The 20702-nt window shown below is 40.8% G+C and overlaps 1 protein-coding gene and 1 long non-coding RNA gene across 2 annotated transcripts; one reads left to right on the forward strand and one right to left on the reverse strand.

Annotated features, from left to right (window-relative positions):
* Window positions 1-272: 272 nt before the first annotated feature.
* On the forward strand, window positions 273-15156 carry LOC113444182 (coronin-2A; the record flags this gene model as incomplete). Its single annotated transcript, XM_087918695.1, has 10 exons — window positions 273-389; window positions 1611-1760; window positions 2441-2620; window positions 5024-5140; window positions 7803-7907; window positions 9479-9575; window positions 10528-10640; window positions 11962-12052; window positions 13047-13306; window positions 13805-15156. Coding segments are annotated over 10 exons (1362 nt in total), but the record flags the coding sequence as incomplete, so codon positions are not given.
* Window positions 15157-18174: 3018 nt separating this feature from the next.
* Window positions 18175-20549, reverse strand: LOC148123828 (uncharacterized). The gene is made up of 2 exons (XR_015740510.1): window positions 20463-20549; window positions 18175-19849 (listed from the first exon to the last, which is right to left on the reverse strand). It is a non-coding gene; the product is annotated as an uncharacterized LOC148123828 (long non-coding RNA).
* Between the last annotated feature and the right edge of the window lie 153 nt (window positions 20550-20702).

The raw sequence follows: 20702 nt of genomic DNA on the forward strand, positions 1-20702 counted from the left end.
GAACGCCATCGGCATTGACAAATTCACCATCAGTCAATTGCAGAAGGCGGCTTTACTTGGAACAGCTTCCATTCTTCAATGATACTTGTAACACCATCAAACATCCAGATTTGTCTATCCCAGGTCTGTGGTAAGGACTTGATAGGTAGACAAAAATGCTAAACCCACTCTGAACATCTGGCTGACTGCGCGATGATCATCAATAATAAATATGATAAATAAGCCTTTTAAGAGAACTCATTGTAGAATTAAACTTTTCCATTTGTTTTTAGACAGGAAAACTTGACCCTCATTATCCTCGCATCTGTGGGCACAAAGGAAATGTATTAGACATCAAATGGAACCCCTTTGATGACTTTGTAATAGCATCGTGTTCGGAAGATACCACAGTAAGTCAGAGTTACGAATCTTTGCCTGAGTCAGGCAGAATACCACTTAATTTCTTCACGAACACAATCAGGAGAACAATCTCTCAGGTGTCCTTTTCTTGTTTGTTATTACGATTAGTTATGTCTTTACAGCTAGATAGCACAGTCCACATCAGGGGTCCCCAAACTTGGCAACTTTAAGACTTGTGGACTTCAACTCTCCGAATTCTCCAGCCAGCACATGCTGGCTGGAGAATTCGGGGAGTTGAAGTCCACAGGTCTTAAAGTTGCCAAGTTTGGGGACCTCTGGTTTACATCATGCCCATGGATTTTTAACCACGGTTGTAAACCGTAGAGAACAAATGATCACTTAGCAGCATACCATGGACTCTATAAAAGTTTGGGTAAGATGACCAGTGAGTTTTGTAACATTGCCATGCAAGCTCGGCCCCTGCACATGGGTGCGTGATGATGTCATGATGCATGTTCAAAAGGGACAAAACTTACATTGCAATTCAACATTTGCCTCCCCCTCCCTCAGATGCCCTATTATCTCTTTTAACTGTGAAAATGAATTGATGCAGAATCCATGTGCCAGATTCTGACATCTTAATGCTGCATATGGTTAGCAGACTGAACAATGTTATATCTGCATTGCTTCTAACGTTATCCTTTTTCTAAGACCTTCTAAAAGATCGCTGTAAATTCCCCAAATAACATTCTAGTTTTGGATTTAGAAGTTTGGAAATCAGATTCACAGGTGCCCTTGAGCAAGATTGCTTGTCTTTGTGTACTCTGTTTCAGGGATGGTATTCTACCGAACCGGATGTTAAAGTTACATCTGGTTCGCTGAACCGGTATTTCCACTAACCAAGTGTTTTATAGGATGTAAGCAAAATTTCCATGTGTTTTTCATAGTCACGTGCCTTGCTGTTCTCAAAGTGAAGATAAATTTATACACTTCCATGTGGTACCATTTTCAATGTTCTACCATACTTTGTTGAGAAGTTACGAGGCCTCTGATCATTAGACACCCTTGTAGGCAAATATACTAGCCTGTGTATAAATCTTTACCCCCTGTTTTCTATTCATCTAATCAAAATGAACACATTTTAGCTCGAAGGTCGATAATTTCCCAAAATTTGTAGACCAGCGCTATTGCTCTTGAATGTTGCTGCATTGAATGAGATAATCTGGGTTAATGGAGCCTTCTTGAATTGTGCTGCATCTTCTGTCTCATAGATTAAGGTCTGGAATATCCCTCAGCATTTGCTAACCAAAAGCATCACAGATGCCCAGAAGGATCTTCTTGGCCATTCCAGAAGAGTGGGGCTTATTGAATGGCACCCAACTGCAAGTAACATCCTCTTCAGCAGTGGTTATGATTACAAAGTGAGTTGAGATCTTAGGAGCATTCATTTCAACCCTGAAATACTACTAGGCTTCTTCATGAGAAGAAGGAAACTTGGGTGATGGAGGAGAAGGAGCCTCTATGCCACAGTGGAAGAACTCCATTCCAGTCTTCAGTGATGATAAAGTATAAATTGGCCAGGCAAAATGAATCCAGTCACTTTACATCTTGAATACTAAGTGCTTTTGGAGTCAGACAGCACCAGAATAGAATTAAATAATTAATACATAGTTACCTTACAACATCTGTAAACTAATTATATGAACTAAAAAGTACAAGAGAAAAAGCAATTCCTTTGATCATTTTTTTTTCTTTTGAAATCACAGCGTTTGTGATCTATCATAGAAATTGGTCTGTGACCGTTATAAAGTTTTGATTTGATTTGGACGTTGTGCAAATTACCTACACTACAGAATTACATTTTTGCTCCAATTATTTTAAGCACCCCCTTTCTCTTCCTTTTCCACTCAGCCAAAGTGTCAGAACTTGGGCTTCTACTAGAGATCCATAGAGTGATTTGGGGCTGCATTGAATGAGATAGTATTTGTTGGTGCATCACATTTGGAACACAGTTGTTGCATGGTTCTTTCAAAGTCTGCTTGCTCAGTGCGTGGGTGGAAAGTTCAGAAAACATTCTCTGATACTTGTACTTTTGTCACAGGTCATGGTCTGGAACATTGATACCAAAGAACATACAATTCAGACACCAGTAAGGACAATCGGCTTCCATACAGATGTCATCCTCTCCATGTCATTCAACACAGATGGCAGCCTCTTAGCCACAGTTTGCAGGGACAGGAAAATAAGGATCATTGACCCACGAGCAGGAACCATCTTTCAGGTATGTTGGTGGGGGGAGAACGATTGGCATGAACAGTAAGGCTGATTCTAACTGTTCTGACCAAGACTTCCAAGACCGTAATTACAAACACGCTTAGTTACAACAACTCTTGTTTTATTTCAATGCTGGGAATTATGTTCATTCCTAGCCTGTAAAGAGTCCCAAACAGTCCCTCGAGATAAGCACCCACCTTTCTCTCCTTTGAATTTCTGCCAACAACTAAAGTGCCAAAATGAACTAGAAAAAATCAACTGAAGTACAAGGTCCACACAGAGCTTCAAGGATTAATCCGAACAGAGTGAACGACTTTGCTTCCTGCAAAGGTTTCTCTACCTTTGCATCTCCTTTATACCTTATGGGAGGGGCAGTCACCTCCCAGCCTTACTCCTGAGTTGCCCCTTTTGTCTCAGCTGCTCTTTCCTTCTAGCAGCTCTGCACATGTGTATACTAGGAACAGGCTCCCCTTGTTCCTCTGTCTCGCTGCTGCCAGACTCCGGAGGCTGCAGAGTCAGCACCCCACTCTGAGGAGATGGTTCTGACCTCATCTCTGCATTGAATGCAGGATCCTCCTCGGAGTCCTCTCCAGTCTCCTGAACTGGTCCCTATTCTTCCCCACTGTCCAATTCCGCTGCCATCTGCACAGGCTGCTGGCAAACCACAACACTGACTAGGAAAGAGGCTGCTGATTGTAGTTGGGATCTATGGGATGGTTTTAGGCAGAAGGTGAATTGCCTCTTTCTTCAAAGCAGCATTGGTAGAGGCAAGCTATCTGGTTACAAGGACTGGCTCTGAACCTGGACCAGATTTACAATATTTAAAGAAATGCAGTCAGACAAACCCAAATGTACAGCCTTGTCGTGTTCTAGAGATGGGAAAGACTTCTAAAAAAAAAATCACTTCCCGAGAGTCCAGTATTTGAGATCAAATTCTTCCCTTGACTTATTTCAAACTGTTGAAAGGCTGGAAAATGCCTTTCTTCTGAGGACTCGATTTTCCTGCTGGGAGAACTCCGGTGCAAGGACACAGACAACTGCTTGGAAGCTGGTTCTTTTTATTTTTCAGGAAGGCAAGAGATAGCAAGAAGTCTGCGTTCCTGGGGCTAGCCATCTTTGTATAATAAACCCCTGATTTTTATACCTTTTCTCCTTTTGTGTGTGTGTGCTTGTGTTTGTATTTCTTAATGTTTTAAATCCTGTCAGGGGTTGTCTTCATTTCCACCAGAGGGTAAACTCCGCGGGGTGGTTTGATTGGATTATCAGTTTCATCCTAATGTTTTCTTATATTTGTTTTGTGGCAATCTCCTGTCTGCTATGGAATTTATTTCGTGTCTTTTGTCTATTTGTTTTGCTGATTTTGTTGTTTGTAAGGGATTTCTTTTTCTTGTTTCCCTAGCTTTCTTAATTACTTGGCTTTTGTCTAGGGGGCTTCTTTCAATACCTTTTATTAAATCTCTTTTCCTATGCAAGTTTGTTTTATGGCTGGCCTGATGTTCCCTTTGGGCTTTTCCTGCTTGGGTGACACCGCTGTCCTAACCCTAACCCTTTCCACAAAACTATATTAGAGAAAAGCGCATGGAGTCCTCTAGCCTCATCTTAAATTCAAAAAATCTTTGCACGTGACCCACTTGTTATTCATTGGTATGGTTACTATTCTCCATTGCTAAGAAACAATAGTTATGCAGGTTAACAAGTCTTTCTATGTCCAATTTTGTTCTCCACTCACATAAATCTGTACCACCCAAGAAAAAGCTCATCTGCCGGTCTTCTTATAAATGCTTCCCAAATGTTGCTAGATCTTCAGACCACAAAATATAATGGTAGTTTAACATTAATTTACTACATTTATATGCCACCTATCTCACCAATAACATAACTCTTCTCAGAGGCAACTGGACTTCCTTGTTTGTTTGTTTTTCTTTTGAAGATGCTTTGCTTCTTGTCCAAGAAGCTTCTCCAGCTCTGACAGAATAGTGGGGAATGGAAGGATTTATATTCCTTGCAGACAGCTGGTTATTTACATTCTTTTAGAGGGTCGTTGAAACACTTCAAAAGAAAAAAGAAAGCCTCCTGAAAAAGCACCTTTGGGACAAAATGCACATAATGTTAAAAGTTTACTATTTGCGGGGTGCCACATTGCTAGCTATCCAGGGCTGCATCAGCCCTTGGGCCACAGGTTGGAAATATCTACTTTTAATTAGCCTACTTTTTAATTGATCTGCTAGTATTTCTTAAAATATATTGCTGTGTCAACTAAATGTAACTATGCAAGGGAGATATAACTCGGGTGATTGTGGAGAGATTTCAGAAGACTGAAGAATTAACGAAGGTAGGCAGATTTCCATGAAAAGAGAAATATTTGAGGTATTCGATTTCCTATAATTTAACATGTTATGTCGTCTTACAGGAAGCAAGCAGCAAATCTCACCGAGTGAATAAAGTTGTGTTTCTAGGAAACCTGAAAAGGCTGCTCACCACAGGGACATCCAGGTGGAATAATAGGCAGATTGCCTTGTGGGATCAGGTGAGTTTCATGGTAAACCACCATAAGATCCCTTCACAGATGTAGAGAATAAGAAAGATGATCTCGATGGAGGTGTACAAGCTTCATTGCCAAGATGGCAAGGAGTAAAATGTGTTTTAATTCCAGAATGTCCAGAGGCAGCCCAGACAGTCATGTTCCTAACCCATTAAGGCAAGGGTCTTCAAACTTGGCAAGTTTAAGATTTGTGGACTTCAACGCCCAGAATTCCTGAGCTAACATGACTGGAGGAAGAATTCTGGGAGTTGAAGTCCACAAGTCTTAAAGCTGTCAACCCTGCACTAAAGTATAAGGCACAGGATTCAAACTCAATTGCATCACAGGCCGGATCATGATTTTTTGCCTTTGTGGAGCCGAGGTGGGCATGGCCTCCATATCTGGCCTGCGGGCCACCAGTTTAACAGGCCTGCTATAAGGGAAAGAGGTACAACTCAGTTATACTTGCAAGATCCTATTATAACAGCCAATCAAAAGTAGTTTTAGTCTACTTGGGAAACTGATTTCTTGGTCTGGAGCTGGCACTGACAACCAAAGACTATTTCTGAACAAGTGTAACTCTGGGACGAATATATCACTCTCTTTAGATGTATTTCTTATGAAGGCTTCTCTCAGCCTGCTTTTATATCAGAGGAAATTTATGCTGAACCATGGTGGCGCAGTGGTTAGAATGCAGTATTGCAGGCTACTTCTGCTGACTGCTGGCTGCCTGCAATTTGGCAATTCGAATCTCACCAGGCTCAAGGTTAACTCAGCCTTCCATCCTTCTGAGGTCAATAAAATGAGGGTCCAGATTGTTGGGGGCCATATGCTGACTCTGCAAACCGCTTGGAGAGGGCTGTAAAGCACTGTGAAGCGATCTATAAGTCTCAGCGCTATTGCTGTTGCTTATGAACAAGCATTCAAAGATAAAACTGTATCCCAGTGTCCAAAGTGGTTCAGGCTAGGAAAAGCTTGACCATTTGGTTGGGCTGATTGCCTCGTCAACCCATTTTTATTATGGTCACGGGCCAGCATCACAAATAAAAGCATTAAAAAAAATAATTTAAAAAATAATAATGAAAAAGAAAATAATATCTTATAATTAATGGTGGATTATCAGTGGGTAGTTAGAGTCTGCCTAATTTTGCATACGATATAACAAAAATTTGACCAGGTTCAAAGAAACTACAGATAATCCTCAACTTACGGCCACATTTGAGCCCAAATTCTCTGTGGTGAAGTGAGACATTTGTTCAGTGAGTTTTGCCCCATTTTACAACATTTCTTGCCACCATTGTTAAGTGAATCACTTGCAGTTGATAAGTTGGTAACCTGGTTGTTAAGTGAATCTGGATTTCCCATTGATTTTGCTGGTCAGAAGGCCACAAAAACTGATCACGTGACCCTGGGACACTGCAGCTAAATAAATATGAACCAGCTGCCAAGCATCTGAATTCTGGTCACATGAGCATTTTGCCCTGCAAAAGTCATAACTCTGAAAAACAGTCATTTTTTTCAGTGCCGTTGTAACTTTGAACCAGTGGTGGGATTCAAAAAAAGTTACTACCAGTTCTGTGGGCATGGCTTGGTGGGCGTGGCTTGGTGGGCGTGGCAGGGGAAGGATGCCGTAAAATCTCCATTCTCTTCCCACCCCACTAACCTGCTTTCCAGCTCCATTCTCCTGTGCAAGGCAACAAAAGAAGACCCAGCCAATCAGCTGGAATTCGGGAGGCAGAGAATAGATGGGAGCGGGGCCGAAGATCTTAAAGACTAGCTAGAAAGCAAGAAATCCAACCATTTCTTGCTTCCTAACTAATCTAAATCTCCCGGCACAGCAGAACAGCAGATGGTCGGAAAAATGGCAATTTGGCAGGCAAGTTTGCCGGGTAAGCAGTGAGTGGGCAGTGAGGGTTTCCGCGGGCCATGTGGGTGGCGTAGCCTTGTGTTTCCGCGCAGCCTGGATTAATTGCTTTGGGGGAGTGCTCTGGGGGTGAGATTTCTCTGTGGCCCCCCAAAATTTTCTCGCGGCCCACCAGTTGGTGACCGCAACCTTAAACTGTAGAGACATGAAGGAAAGTGAAGGTTCTGCTCAACATATAACCATAGGGTTAAAGGCCCGTTCACTGGTAGGGGCACATCTTTTACAGTGCCAGGAGGAAGCCAAAAGCCCGCAGAATGCCTTAAGATTTCACCTTTACACATTCCTGTCATATTTATGTCCTAACGTTGCAGTTGCCTTTGCGCTGCCTGGCATGATATTGGTGCTTCAGTTGTATTTTTTTTTCCCAAGTTCAGATAGGCTGAGTTTGTGATGGGAAAGTCGGCCTTGCATTATTTCTGGCAGTGAGGACTGCTTTGAATTCTTCCAACCTTCCTACCCACCCCACTCCAAACAGGACTTCAGCACAGGAAACCTACAGCGCCATTTCTTGGATCTGTATGTAAAAGCTGATTGATTAGTTTGTTTGGAGTTCCTACCTGCAGCCTGAGGGTTTGTTTGTTTTTTTAGCATGAATTCCAACGTATCACTGCAGTGAGAATAGGGTCTATTTGACATTATTTGGATGGGTGAGAGGATATGCTCATTATTTGTGTTCTCTGATTTTTTTGGATACACTGAAAACCTTATAGCAGTAATTTCTGTTTCCATCACCCGTATATACAGGATGATCTTTCTGTGCCTTTACATGAGGAAGATGTGGATGGGTCATCAGGCCTCCTGTTTCCTTTCTATGATACAGACACCCATATGTTGTATGTGTTAAGCAAGGTGAGTTCTTAAGCGGGGGTGGAAATAATTGACTGTGACAATAAGTTGCATAGTTGCAAAGCGATACAATTGGTGCTGTGATTAGTACAGTAATTTTTACAGCGCAGTATTTCTCAACTCTGGCAATTTTAAACAGTGTGGACTTCAACTCCCAGAATTCCCACTGATATATTGCCTGCCAGCTCCCTTCCAACAAAAAATCTTGTTTTCTAAGTCCACTTGGCTGAAGACAGGAGACGCTACTCAGATGTTGTGCTCCTTGTCCAATATTGCAATTTTTCTGGTTCCCCACACCCCCCACCCTTTTTACTGGCAGAATTTAGGATGTTGATATGCTTTGCTGTGTTAGTTTCAGATCCAAGCTATATAGGAAACTTATAATGACGGTAGTCTCCAAGTCTGATTGCACTCCTTATAACTCTCAAGGAAAGTTGGGGATTGCTATATGGTTTTTGCTGATGTAGAATATGGCCTTGGCATATGCCCTATTTCTCACCTAATCTAGATAGGCTTGTTAGGTGAGTAGGCAGAGAGTCATTGGGATGTAAATGTTCCAACTCTGAAATCCTTTACCTACTGGGTCATATAAGTGTGGCCTCCCTGGCGAATCTGTGAGGTGGTTAAGATTTAAGATCAGAATAACAGAGTTGGAAGGGACCTTGGAGTTCTTCTAGTCTCTGGTCTCATCCTGGACATTCATATTTTGAACTGTTACCATCAGGGAGGCGTTATAAGGTGTCTTAAAAATGAGGAGTAATAGATTGACAAACAGTTTCTTTTCCAAGGCAATAATTGTCTTGAATCAAACAGTGCATTTGTGATTTAGCCCTATGCATATAGTGGCATTTTTAAACTTATCTAACCTACTATATGTTTTAGATAGGTTTTAGACTAGGTTTTTAATTATTATTTAATTATTTTAATTTTGAAATACTCTGTAGTGTGATTGTGATGTGGTGTTTGGGACACTAGGCTGGAGTAGCTTTCAAATTTCATTGTATTTGTAGAATGCAATGACAATAAAGGTATTCTATTCTATTCTATTCTATTCTATTCTCTTCTATTCTATTAGTCAAGCAGGAAACCTATACCATTCCAGACAAGTGGCTGTCCAGTCTCTTCTTAAAAACCTCCAGTGATGGAACTTCTGAAGGCAAGCTGTTCCACTGGTTAATTGTTCTCACTGTTAGGAAATTTCTCCTTAATTTTAGATTGCTTTTCTCCTGGTTTCGTTTCCATCCATTATTTCTTGCCTTGCCTAACAAGCTCATCCAGATTAGGTAGAAATGAAACCTCCCTGGAGGGCATATAAGGGAATCCATCTCCTTGCTCCTACTGAAGAAGCTACTTGGATAAGTAGCGAAACATTTAAAGCTGCAAGAAAAGAAGTCCAATTGCCAGGACTCCATTTCCAGACCAGGAGCCATGTGTTATTCTAAACTGCCAAAAATAATTTAATCAAGTTCACCTCTGAGTATAATACTGGATTTTCCAGATCCACGCTCAAGCTGCTCCCCTGGAAAGAGGAAGTGGGTATACATTGAATTTCTAACTCTTACAATTATCTTTAGGGAGATGGGAACATCAAGTACTATGAGGTAAATGTGGAGAAACCATACCTACATTACCTGATGGAGTATCGTTCCCCTTTCCCTCAGAAAGGAATTGGTAAGTTTGCAGCAGCTTCACTGCAGTTTGTATGTTGGGGAACCAGAACAGGGTGCCTGTGAACAACTGATGCATTGAGGGAGGGGGCAGCTGGCCATAGGCAGATAATAAGCATCCAGCCTATTTTCCCTTGCTTCACTTTTGTCGTGGGCTGCACAGCATTGGCTCATGACATTTGTTTTTCTGTGCCTTTATCTCTCAGAATATTGATTAAACCAGCCTTCCCCAACCTGGTGTTCTCCCATATGTTGAATTACGGTTCAGATTATCCTCACCATTGACCTTGACTGTGTTGGCAGGAGGTGATGGAAATTGTAGACGAGCACATCTGGAGGGACCAGATAGTGGAAGGTTGAATGAAAACCTTTGCCAAGAGAATTTTGACAATTGTTTTTTCACTGGGCTTCCAACTCTTCTAAGGAGTTTTCATCTGGTCTATTTGAAAGCACAAGAGCAAGAAACTCTTAGAAGACTAATGGTGGATATCTGCCAGTCCACGGATAGAAGGAGAGTGGATAGTCCCAAGCCTATGACTATAGAAGTTATTACAATTATGGGTGCATCAATTTTCCACAAGCTCTGCCTTCTTAGACAATGAGACTGAAAGAGGAATGAATTGAAGTGGCTGGAATGTAAGAGACAGGGAGGTTTTTAAGTTGTTACCTAGCAACTCTAGACAAGATCAGAAAAGGAAGAATCATTTTACGGTAGTTACATTTCTTAAAAAATTAAATTACAAATGGAAGTAATTTGTTCTCTTTAAGAAAATTGGCTAGGCCCGGGGGTGTAGTGCTGGTCAAGGGAAAGATTTCAGCTTTCTCTGTTTCCTTCCTCCATGACTGTATCCTGTTCTGCAGAGGAGAAGAGCAGCAATTGGATTTCCCAATCCCATGTTTTGGCAGAATGTCATATGAGCTAGTCATAACTTTTTTTTTTTTTTTTTTGCTGTCAGGTGTGATGCCCAAGAGGGGCCTCGATGTCTGTGCCTGCGAGATTTTCCGGTTTTATAAACTGATTCCGGCCAAAAGCCTGATTGAACCCATTTCTATGATTGTACCCCGACGGGTAAGTGGATATCTCTTCTTTGGCAATATACCAGTAGTGGTATACAACTGGTTCGCACTGGTTTGGGCAAACCGGTAGCAAGGATTTGGAGTCAGTTGCCAATCGGTAGTAACTTCTAGCTGGCCATGCCCCTGACCTGGTCGCCCCTCCCCTCCCTGCCCAGTAAGTCCTTATCACACATGAGCAACATTGCGTGCATGCCCGACATCACTGACTGCGTTCTTCCCTGCCCAGTCACTCCTTAAGTTTTTTTTTTCCCCTCCCGACGATCAGCTGTTTCAATGATCAGCTGCGCCGGGATTCCCTCGCTGTCTTACTGCTTCACCCAGGAGGCTTCCCTGAGGCCCAGGAAGGCACAAAATGGAGCCTGGAGGGGTGCTGTACGTTCCCTCCAGGCTCCATTTTGTGCCTTCCTGAACCCCAGGGAAGCTTTCTGGGAGCAAACCCCGCCCCCAGGAGGCTTCTCAGAGGCGCAGATGGCCCCCAAAAGCGCGGGTGTGTGTGCTGTGAGACCCCCCCTTTGCTCAGGTTTTTTCCTTTCTGAGCCCCACGGAAACCTTCTGGGAGCAAACCCCGCCCCCCCAGGAGGCTTGCCTGAGGCCCAGAAGGCCCCCAAAATGGGGGGAGGGCTGCTGAAAAAAGCCACACCCACCCAGTCACGTGGCCATGCCCACCTAGCCACGCCCATCTAGTCATGCCCACAGAACCATTAGTAAAAAAATTTGAATCCCACCACTGCAACATACTATGAAGGGCCTTCATTTTGAGCATACTATAGTTCCCCAAATACGGAAATGGTACTCTACTCTCAGTTACAACACTGGAAGTTTTTAAAAAGATGTTGGATAACCATTTGTCTGAAGTGGTGTAGGGTTTCCTGCCTAAGTAGGGGTTGGACTAGATACAGGGGTCCCCGGACTGGTACCGGTCCGTGGATCATTTTTTACCGGGCCGCAAAGCTTGGACGCCGCCATCTTGTTTTGACGGCACTTCCGGGTTTTCGGTTGGAAAGTGCTTCCGGGTTTTCAGTTGGAAAGCAGCTTTTGGGTGCTCGCGCCTTAGTTTCGTCGAAGGGGGGGGCGGCTTCAAACAAAGAGCTGTCCCGATGGCGGTGGAGTCTCGCGTTACTCAGGTACCGGTCTGTGGAAGAATAAATAATCGTGAAACCGGTCCCTGGTTCAAAAAAGGTTGGGGATTACTTGCTAGAAGACCTCCAAGGTCCCTTCTAACTCTATTATTCTATTCTATTCTATTCTATTCTATTCTATTCTATTCTATTCTATTCTATTCTATTCTATTCTATTCATGTTTTCCTTTGCAGTCTGAATCATACCAAGAGGACATCTATCCAATGACAGCTGGAGTCCAGCCATCATTGACAGCACAAGAGTGGCTGAATGGCACTAATAAAGGTTTGTGATACAATTGTTTGAACTGTCCGAAACAAAAGATTTTGTTCATTCATCTATCTGCATCACATTACATTAAAGGCAGATCTATCGTAAGACTGGGAGCCCACAGGTATACACAATAGCAATATTATAATCTGGATCGCAGTGTTTAGAATTCTCATAATAAACTGACAGTGTTCCTCAGCAATTAAAGCAATAACGTAGAAGCTGTTTCTCTATATCTCTATTCTGAGGTATCACTCCTAATGTTTTACGGTAGTCGTTTGCTGGAGAGGTGTGCATGTGAAGGATCCACACCATTTACTCAGCCATAAGACTGAAATTGTAAATGCCACGGGCCCCAAAACGATCATGCATAAAGGTCAACCGTGAGAAGCATCCAAAATTTTCACCGCTTGTTTTTCACTCTTGGGAATTGTATGTCAATTGTCAGCTAATTTGGGGTATGGTGGAAAGAGTACAGTGCTTTGACCCATGATCTCAAGTAACTAGTTTAAATCTAAGTTGTTTTGAACATAAAATGAGTGCCAAATATCTTGGAAGAACTACATTCAATACTCGTGTAATAGGTATGGAGTAGAATTCTTCCTTCAGGTCTTTTGACAATGGCTCAACTCCTCTTCTTGTGTTAGTGCAGCATTTGCTTTCCTGGTATTGTTATATAGTAGAAAGGTATCAACTCCCGTCGATTTGATTGTGGGTGAGGCCTACTGCTGTATTTCACCTGGCCTTGCTCTACCAAAATCAAGGTAATGCAATATGCCAAAATTTAAATTAATTGGTGTGAATCGAGGGAATCAACTTGCTCTGAATCAAAATTGTAATGCTTTGGTGTTGCGTACATTGCCCTAGCACACTAATCAAAATGCCCTTCTTGGAATGAATGAAATTTCCCTTTTTCTTCTTCTTGCGTTTAGTGGCTTGGTTCTTTCAGTACTAGTTGCTATTGCTCCTCTTTGCTTTGGACAAAATTCTTCTTTTCTGTGGCCTACAGGTCCTGTCTTGATGTCTTTGAGACCAGGTTCTGTCATCTTGAATTCTTTACCACCATTTCTTGAGAAGGAGATTGCCATGGAAGCAACCAAGCCTGTCCCATGCCGGGACAGAGTGACTGTTATCACCGAAAAGTTGAATGAAATCCAAGAGAAATGGGGGACCAGGAAGACCGAGGAAAGACAACAGCCAAACAGACTAATGAAGTTATCTAATGGCGTTGATACCTACGAATGTCCTCCACCTAAAACAGAAAATGAGGTACAGTAGTGTGACCGAGAAAAAGTTATGCGAGTAAATGGGATAAAATAGCTTCTTTCTCAGGAAGTACAAGCAAGATAGGAAACAAGGGCATGCCTCACTGGATTTAATAGTGACACAGAATTATTTCTTAGAAGCATATCTCTTTGTGCTCAATTCACCTATTCTGTTTTTGCTATGACCTCTAACTTGAATAGGGGACAGGATAAAACACATTTCTGCTCTGTTCTTCCTCTCAAATTCAACTATCTGATTACCTAATTCAAATAACTCCATATTGGTGACAGGAAGGGCATCTGACTATTAAAACACTCTGCTAGTTCCATTCAATTGTCCAGACTCCACCTCACAAGGGATTATGGGGTCGTTAAATGACAATATTTCTGTCTAAATTTCCATCGTAGTCATTTTCTCTTCCTTGACTCTGTAGTTTCAGGTAGACCTCAGATGATTTTATGTATGATTGCACAAATGATATATGAAGTCTTTACTTTCCAGCTGCTGCAGATGTTTTATCGACAACAAGAAGAAATTCGGCGGCTCCGTGAAGTGCTGATTCAGCGGGATATTCAGATCAAACAGTTACAGCTTGAGATCAAAAACCGTCATGTGGATTCTCGCCGATTTTGACAGGCTAACATTTGGAGTCTCAGAACCGATGTTGCCAGGAATCACCATATTTTGGAGATTATAAATTAGAAGGAGAATTTCAGATTTATTGGCAAGCTATTGCCTACCTTGAGTGCCCATATCCTGCAAGCTGGAAGTTACTGGAAGTTACTGGATGAGTTTTGTGGTGCTCTATTTATCGGACTCGTTCTTTGCAGGAAAGTCCATGTTTCAAAGTAGTCCCCTAATAACTCAGTTGGAGATGCTTCAAAGAGGAAGCCAGACCTGCCTGGGTACGAACATCTTTTCAGTCCCCAGTAGGCAACTGAACTTGGAAATACAGTTGCTTGGACTTTCAGCCTGTTTAGCATTCAACTGTTTCACATGGTGATGAACCAAATAGTTCAACCAAATTGTTCAGGATTCTTTTTGTTCTGCATTCTTGGATGGATCAGAATGATGTTGCACTGAATTAGTTTTGTTTCCTATAGCCAAGGAGAGTTTATGTGGGAATCGAAACCATCACCTTCTCTTAGTCTTATGAGTCATCTTCTTCTAAAATTATATTTATGCCTAAGAGGGTAAGGACCAAAGAAATGGGTGTCATTAATTTAAACAGGAAGTCAGAAATAGATGCTGCTGAGAGCCAAGTTTTGGAAATGAATGCTCTTTATTGAGATGGAGAAAATGAGACCACTGCTGCTGAAGTGGTCTTATCAGAGCCAGAGTGGAAGGCTTCTGTAGCCCAAGTCAATGTGTCTTCCATCTCAACCCATAATCTCTGAGGATCACTTCATGCCTTAAATTAACTAGGGGTTTTAATTACTAATGCTCTTAAGATGGCTTTCTTCCAATTGTCTGAAGCTGAATTTTCTACACACCGGTTCTTTCCTCCTTTATTACTCTGAATGTTGTACCAGATCTTATAAGCATATTGCAGTTCAGTGTGCAGAAGTGTGAAGAAACTTTTACCTAATTCTGATAATCCTCTATCATCCTGTTTATCAGAAACAAAATTTTGAAACCTCTCAAATTGCAATACTTTTTTTCACTTTTCGTTTTCTGTTTTGATGCCTGTGACTAATATTTCACCTGTTTCATATTTGTTTTCTTGCTGATTTCTATGATAGACTATGCAAAAGCACTGCCACCAACAATTGTTTGAGAGCAGGATCAACTACTCCAAAGATTATGAAGCCCAAGATGGAGGGTCAGAGATGCACCAGTCATAATAACATTGTAAAATACAACTACTTTTATAGTTTGAGTTAAGACATTTGTGCAAGGTTTAAGAAAATTCCAAAAAATAGAAATTGATAAGTTAGAATTAATAATACAGAAGACTGGAGAATATTGTTTAAACATTTAATACAGAAATACCACTGTTCACCCACCCTCTGTACTGCTTCTGTGTTTTATGACTTAGCCTATAACTGTGATGGCAAACCTATGGCACGTTTGCCACAGGTGGCATGCAGAGCCATTTGTATGGGCACGCAAACCCCAGGCAAACTTATCTCACTGCGCATGTACACGCCTCCCGGCTGATTTTCAACCTATTTGAGGCCTTTGTTGGCCTGCCAGAGGCTTGAGGGAGGCCTTTGCAGGCCGAAATTTAGGCCTGTTTCGCCACTTCGGAAGTGACAAAATGGGCCTATTTTTTCGGCCTACAAAGGCTGCAGAGGCTTCCCTCAAGCCTCTGGAAGGCCGAAAATCAACTGGGAGGTGCAATGCAGGTAAGCGGGGTGGCGGCGGGGATCATGTGCATATGTGCTGGGGGCAGGGGGCGCAATGCCTTCTGAGTGCTGGCATGCAAGCATACGCATGCAAGCACACACACAATTTTTGGCACAGGAGCCCAAAAAGGTTAGTCACCACTGGCCTATAAAATTTAACATTTTTTTTCTCTTACACTTCTATTTTACCCTCTTTTTCCTTCAAGACCAAAGTTAGTAAGTTTACTTTATTGTCATTACACCTCATACAACAAAATCAAACACCATCTTCAGTGCACATCATGACCATGAAAATAAACACAAACACACATCCTTCACACTCCATACATTGAATTGAAAACCCCCAATACCACACCAACACTGCACTATACAGTAGAATTCAACAGAGCTACTGCCCTGGGATAGGGTTTTTCAGCCTATTTATCCTTGTTTTTATTATTCTGTTAAACCATTTCTTTTAATCCATCATTAAATTGAAACATTCCCTAGTGCAGGGGTCCCTGGCACCTGTCCTCAGCGTGCCAGAAACCAGGCTGCACAAACAAGTGAAGTCTCATCTGTGAGATGCAGGCAGCACATGAAACCACGCCCCCTCTGGTCCATAGAAAAATCTAGCTCTACAGAAGTGGTCCCTAGTGCCCAAAAGGTTGGGTACCGCTGGTCTAGTGGGTTGAAAAAGTTGCCCAACCACATCTTTCTCTTTTCAATATTTTTTTCCTATACTATTTCCCCTCACTTCCGCACCGCTTTTTTGAGCAGGAACCCACCCCCAACTTACAACTTCCCCATTGATCATCATACGATCAAAATTCAGGCACTTGGCAACTGGCATGCACTTAATGACGGTTGCAATGTCCTGGTGACATGCGGTCACTTTTTGCGACCGTCTGATAAGCAAAATCAATGGGGAAGCCAATTTCACTTTAACCTTGTTATTAACGTAAGAACTGTAGTGATTCATTTAATCATCATGACAAGAAAGATCATAAGAAATTGTGGGCTCTAATGTGGTTGTAAGTGAAAGAATTCCTGTGTAGCAGAAGCTGCATTTCTTTCCTGAATTGTACTATTCAGATCTCATTGGTAGGGGAGACTCTGCAAAAATGACCTTCTTATATACAAACAGCTATGTTCTGGCTCAGCTTTTTCTTTGTCCAATTTAATAAATCGCCATTCAATGGATTTTGGGTGCAACAGACCAAATTTATGTTTGGATTTCAAATGTGAAAGAACAGACAAGTCCATTTTTCCTATAGGCTGTTGGGACTACTGACATAGGTAATGATATAAATAGTTTACATCATTTGCATAAGATAAACTATGTCAGTTTGGATTTAATAAACAGCCCAGTCACGATCTTAAATTAAAGTTAATATGTACGGGGAAGAAAATTCAGAGCTGTAGATCCCCCAGATATCAGATGCTATAATCCAATGTTATGGTTCGTGTTGCTTAAATATGCTTTTAAAGAAGTATTCACAATGGTACAAAAGACATAATGGAACTTCTATATTTACCAAGCTTTATGCATATAAAATGAATTGGCCTCTGTAATAATCCCAGTAATTGGTATTAAGTGCTCATGGGATTTTAATTAGCACCCTTTAAAAAACTGGTATATTTGCATAGGTTACAGTTGGGATCAAGATATTAAAACAATTCCAGTCATTTAGGAGATTAGTCAGATGAATTATGTCTTCAAATTATAACTTGGGGCATAATTGTAGAGTTAGAAAGATGATCTTGGGGAAAAGAGGCAAGGACGGTTATCTAAGCAAAGAGGGATATAACACAGGGAAGTAAAACACAATCAGAGTTGCAAGATTCTACTACTATAGGCTAATCGCAAAAAGACTATAGCTGCAATCTTTCTGTCAGTTTCCTGATTTGGGCTACCTTGTAGGGCTGACAATAGAATTACTATTTTCTGTAGCTAATCTCGGATATATGGTAAGATACATCTCCACTTTGTATTTTTGGAAAATCAGACTAAATGTAGATTAAACAACCAATTGGTACAAGTCCATCTTTTCTTATTAATGTATTATGAGCTGATAGATGTTTGGGATGCAACATTTTGTTGCAAAAGTAGAAATGCAGCCAGTTAGGGAAACAAAATTTTTGGATTAAGGAGGACGATAGCTTGCAATTTGGGAATTTGTCTTTTTTATCTTGTTTACAGGCAAATAAATTATTTAAAGTATTTGTCAGCTTAAGATAAAGGGAAAGGGTTTAAATTGCATTTCTAAAGTGTGCTTTTTGATTTTTTTTTGCATATTTTTATGTATTGCTTTGATCAAAGGGATTGAAAAATTCCAAATCTACTTGAAAAATGTATATATGTACTGCTTTTTGTTCTGTTTACCAAGAAACTTGTATAAAACAAATTAGCACTTGAAAGTTATTTTTAAAAATTACTTTTGTTTTTAAAAACACTTTTGAAATAGTACATGCAGACCAAAATTTTAGCCATGTATGCTTTCTGAGGCAGAGGGAAAGAAAAGAAAAATCTATATACAGTGATGACAAACTGATTATGCTTTATTAAATAGCGCCTAACTATATTTAAAGATATATGGGTGGTAGTATTTTTTTTCTATTACAGTGATTTAAAAGCAAGGAAACTTAAAATGCCATTGGGGACATATCCCCATATGAAAGAATGACAAGGCTTGTACTTAATAAATACAAGGAATGATCTTTGAAAAGCTAAGCATTGTTAATACTTATACCAACCATGTAACTATGGAAAATCCTGTTACTAGTCTACAAGAACATTTTACTATTGCTTAATCACACATGCCATAAAGGATACCTCAACAGCTTTAGTCCGTATATGTTTCTTTTTTTCCCTTAAAGCTGAAATTCAATCAAATGGCTTTTTAGTAAGGCTGGAATTAGAACCTTCCCTTACAACAAAACTGCTGATTGGCAGGATTGCAAAAACTATGTAAAGGAACTTTAGAAATACATCCTCTGATCATTTCATTTAACAGATTCCAGAATTCACCCTTTGATCAGAAAAACATTACCAACCAAGTGCTACAACTGAATTTCTATCAAATATTGAAACACGTGCATTAAGCCAGAATCCTTTACACATGGCAGCAAATTCCTCTGGGTACAATTACAGCTACTATTATCCTATATGCATAGGATTATAGTATTAGTATGGCTATTTGAAATACTTATGCAAAATAGCTAAAAATACGGCTACAAACAATATCTGAATAAGTAACACGTCTAGATAGAAAACTCTGTGAACACCTAAAATCTTCCAAGCCTGGTACTGTTCATTTATAACCTGGAAGCACATTTAACTTCAAAAGTCAGTTTTCTAAATTTACTTACATTGTAAATTGTACAATCTGTAAAGCTGGGGAAAAAGAAGAAGCAGGGCTTCCTGGGTTATTTACTTGCATAGCAAAATAAATTACCTAACCTAAACAACCTTAATAGATCAAAGAATCCAGATTCTGTTTTATTTCACAAATGCAGAATATTCACAACCCTGTCTACTAAAGTTTAAGCAAAAACAAAAAAAAGGCACATTTTCAAACCTCTCTGAATATAATAACTGCGAGATTAGTTTATCAAATAACATTTATTTAATTCAAGTTCTTAAAAATACTTTTTCTGTTGTTGCATAAAACATCCTAATGTAAAAAATATCCAATGGCTTAGAAAAGGAACAAAAGGCAGGGAAAGCAAAGCATGACGAGCAGTCCCCAAAACTTTAGGACTCTATTTACAAAGCCTTGTTGTACAGAGAGTAAAAAGGGAAGTCCAGTCCGTGGGTGATGTGGAGCCCCTACAGCCAGGACTGGCCCACCACACTTGTTCTTCTTGCTAGGGCAATGGGGAGAGATGAAGGCCTGGGAACTCCAAGGGGATAAGTGAAGGTGCTAGCCCAAGGAGGCTAGGGTCTGTAACCACCCGGAGAAATCAGCTGCAGGGTACATGGAATGTCACAGGAATAGCCGACTCTTTGGCTTTTTTTTTTTTTTGAGTGCTGCGCTTGGAGGGGGAGAACTACAGGTGCGTCACACGTGCTCCTCAAGTCACAGATCATCCAAGGGGTACCCCAAGAAATACTGAACAGTCCTTTGGAGACACAGAAGAATTCAGTCATCCTCTTCCTCCCCTTCATCATCTGTTTCTCTTTTTCGTTTTTCACCTTTCCTATTCTCTTCTTCAACTGCAGAACAAGGGAGAAATTTTTCCATAATGACTGTTCCAAGAACATACAGTGCATTCAGTTGAATTATCTAATAAGCCTATTACAGGCTCCATAAAGGAAGAAGTTTTAGAAACCTCCACAAATTATTTACTATTGACCATGCTGACCGGATGTAGTAACCATTTTAATTAAAAAATACCTGAAAAATACCTCATCTCTACGTATAGAAAAGCAGCTAATGGTACACATTGTTTTATACAGTCGCGCCAGGAATGACTGCTTCTGGAATCCAGCAGGGATGGTCACAATGGCAATCAGGTGACCCAGTTCACTACAACACTGTCATCGTAAGCTGGGCAGTTCGCAGTTACGACATTGCAACAGGCATTGAGATGTTGCAACAGGCAGAATTTGGGGGATTGAGTATAGGTCTATTTTTTTTTTCAAAACCTCCATAATGATCCCCAAACAAATGGAAATAAGGTACATTCCAGTACTGAGTGGCCAACAAATCATTATTATCATCTTCCAAATTTGCACTGTTATTTCACTGGTACTTTTACCAATACTTTTATTTAACATTCCCGAAAGTTTCTAAAATAAAAAGACTGGCATCAAAATTTACACATACCTTCTTCCTTTTCATCATCATCATCGTCATCATCATCTTCTTCATCTTCTTCACTGTCATGGACAACCTTTTCCTCCTAAAAACAATAATAGGTTTGCCTTAGAAAGTACAGCATTTTTCAGCGTATAAGACACTCCAAAGTATAAGGCGCACCTAGCCTTTGGGGAGGAAAACAAGAAAAAAAAAAATCTGCCTCTGCCTCCCAGCAATTTGCTTCTTTACAGCAAACAGCCTCTTTCA

This window comes from Pseudonaja textilis, unplaced genomic scaffold, assembly GCF_049901715.1.
Source record: "Pseudonaja textilis isolate UNSWEBS1 unplaced genomic scaffold, rPseTex1.2 PTEXCTG206, whole genome shotgun sequence".
Lineage (NCBI taxonomy): Eukaryota > Metazoa > Chordata > Lepidosauria > Squamata > Elapidae > Pseudonaja > Pseudonaja textilis.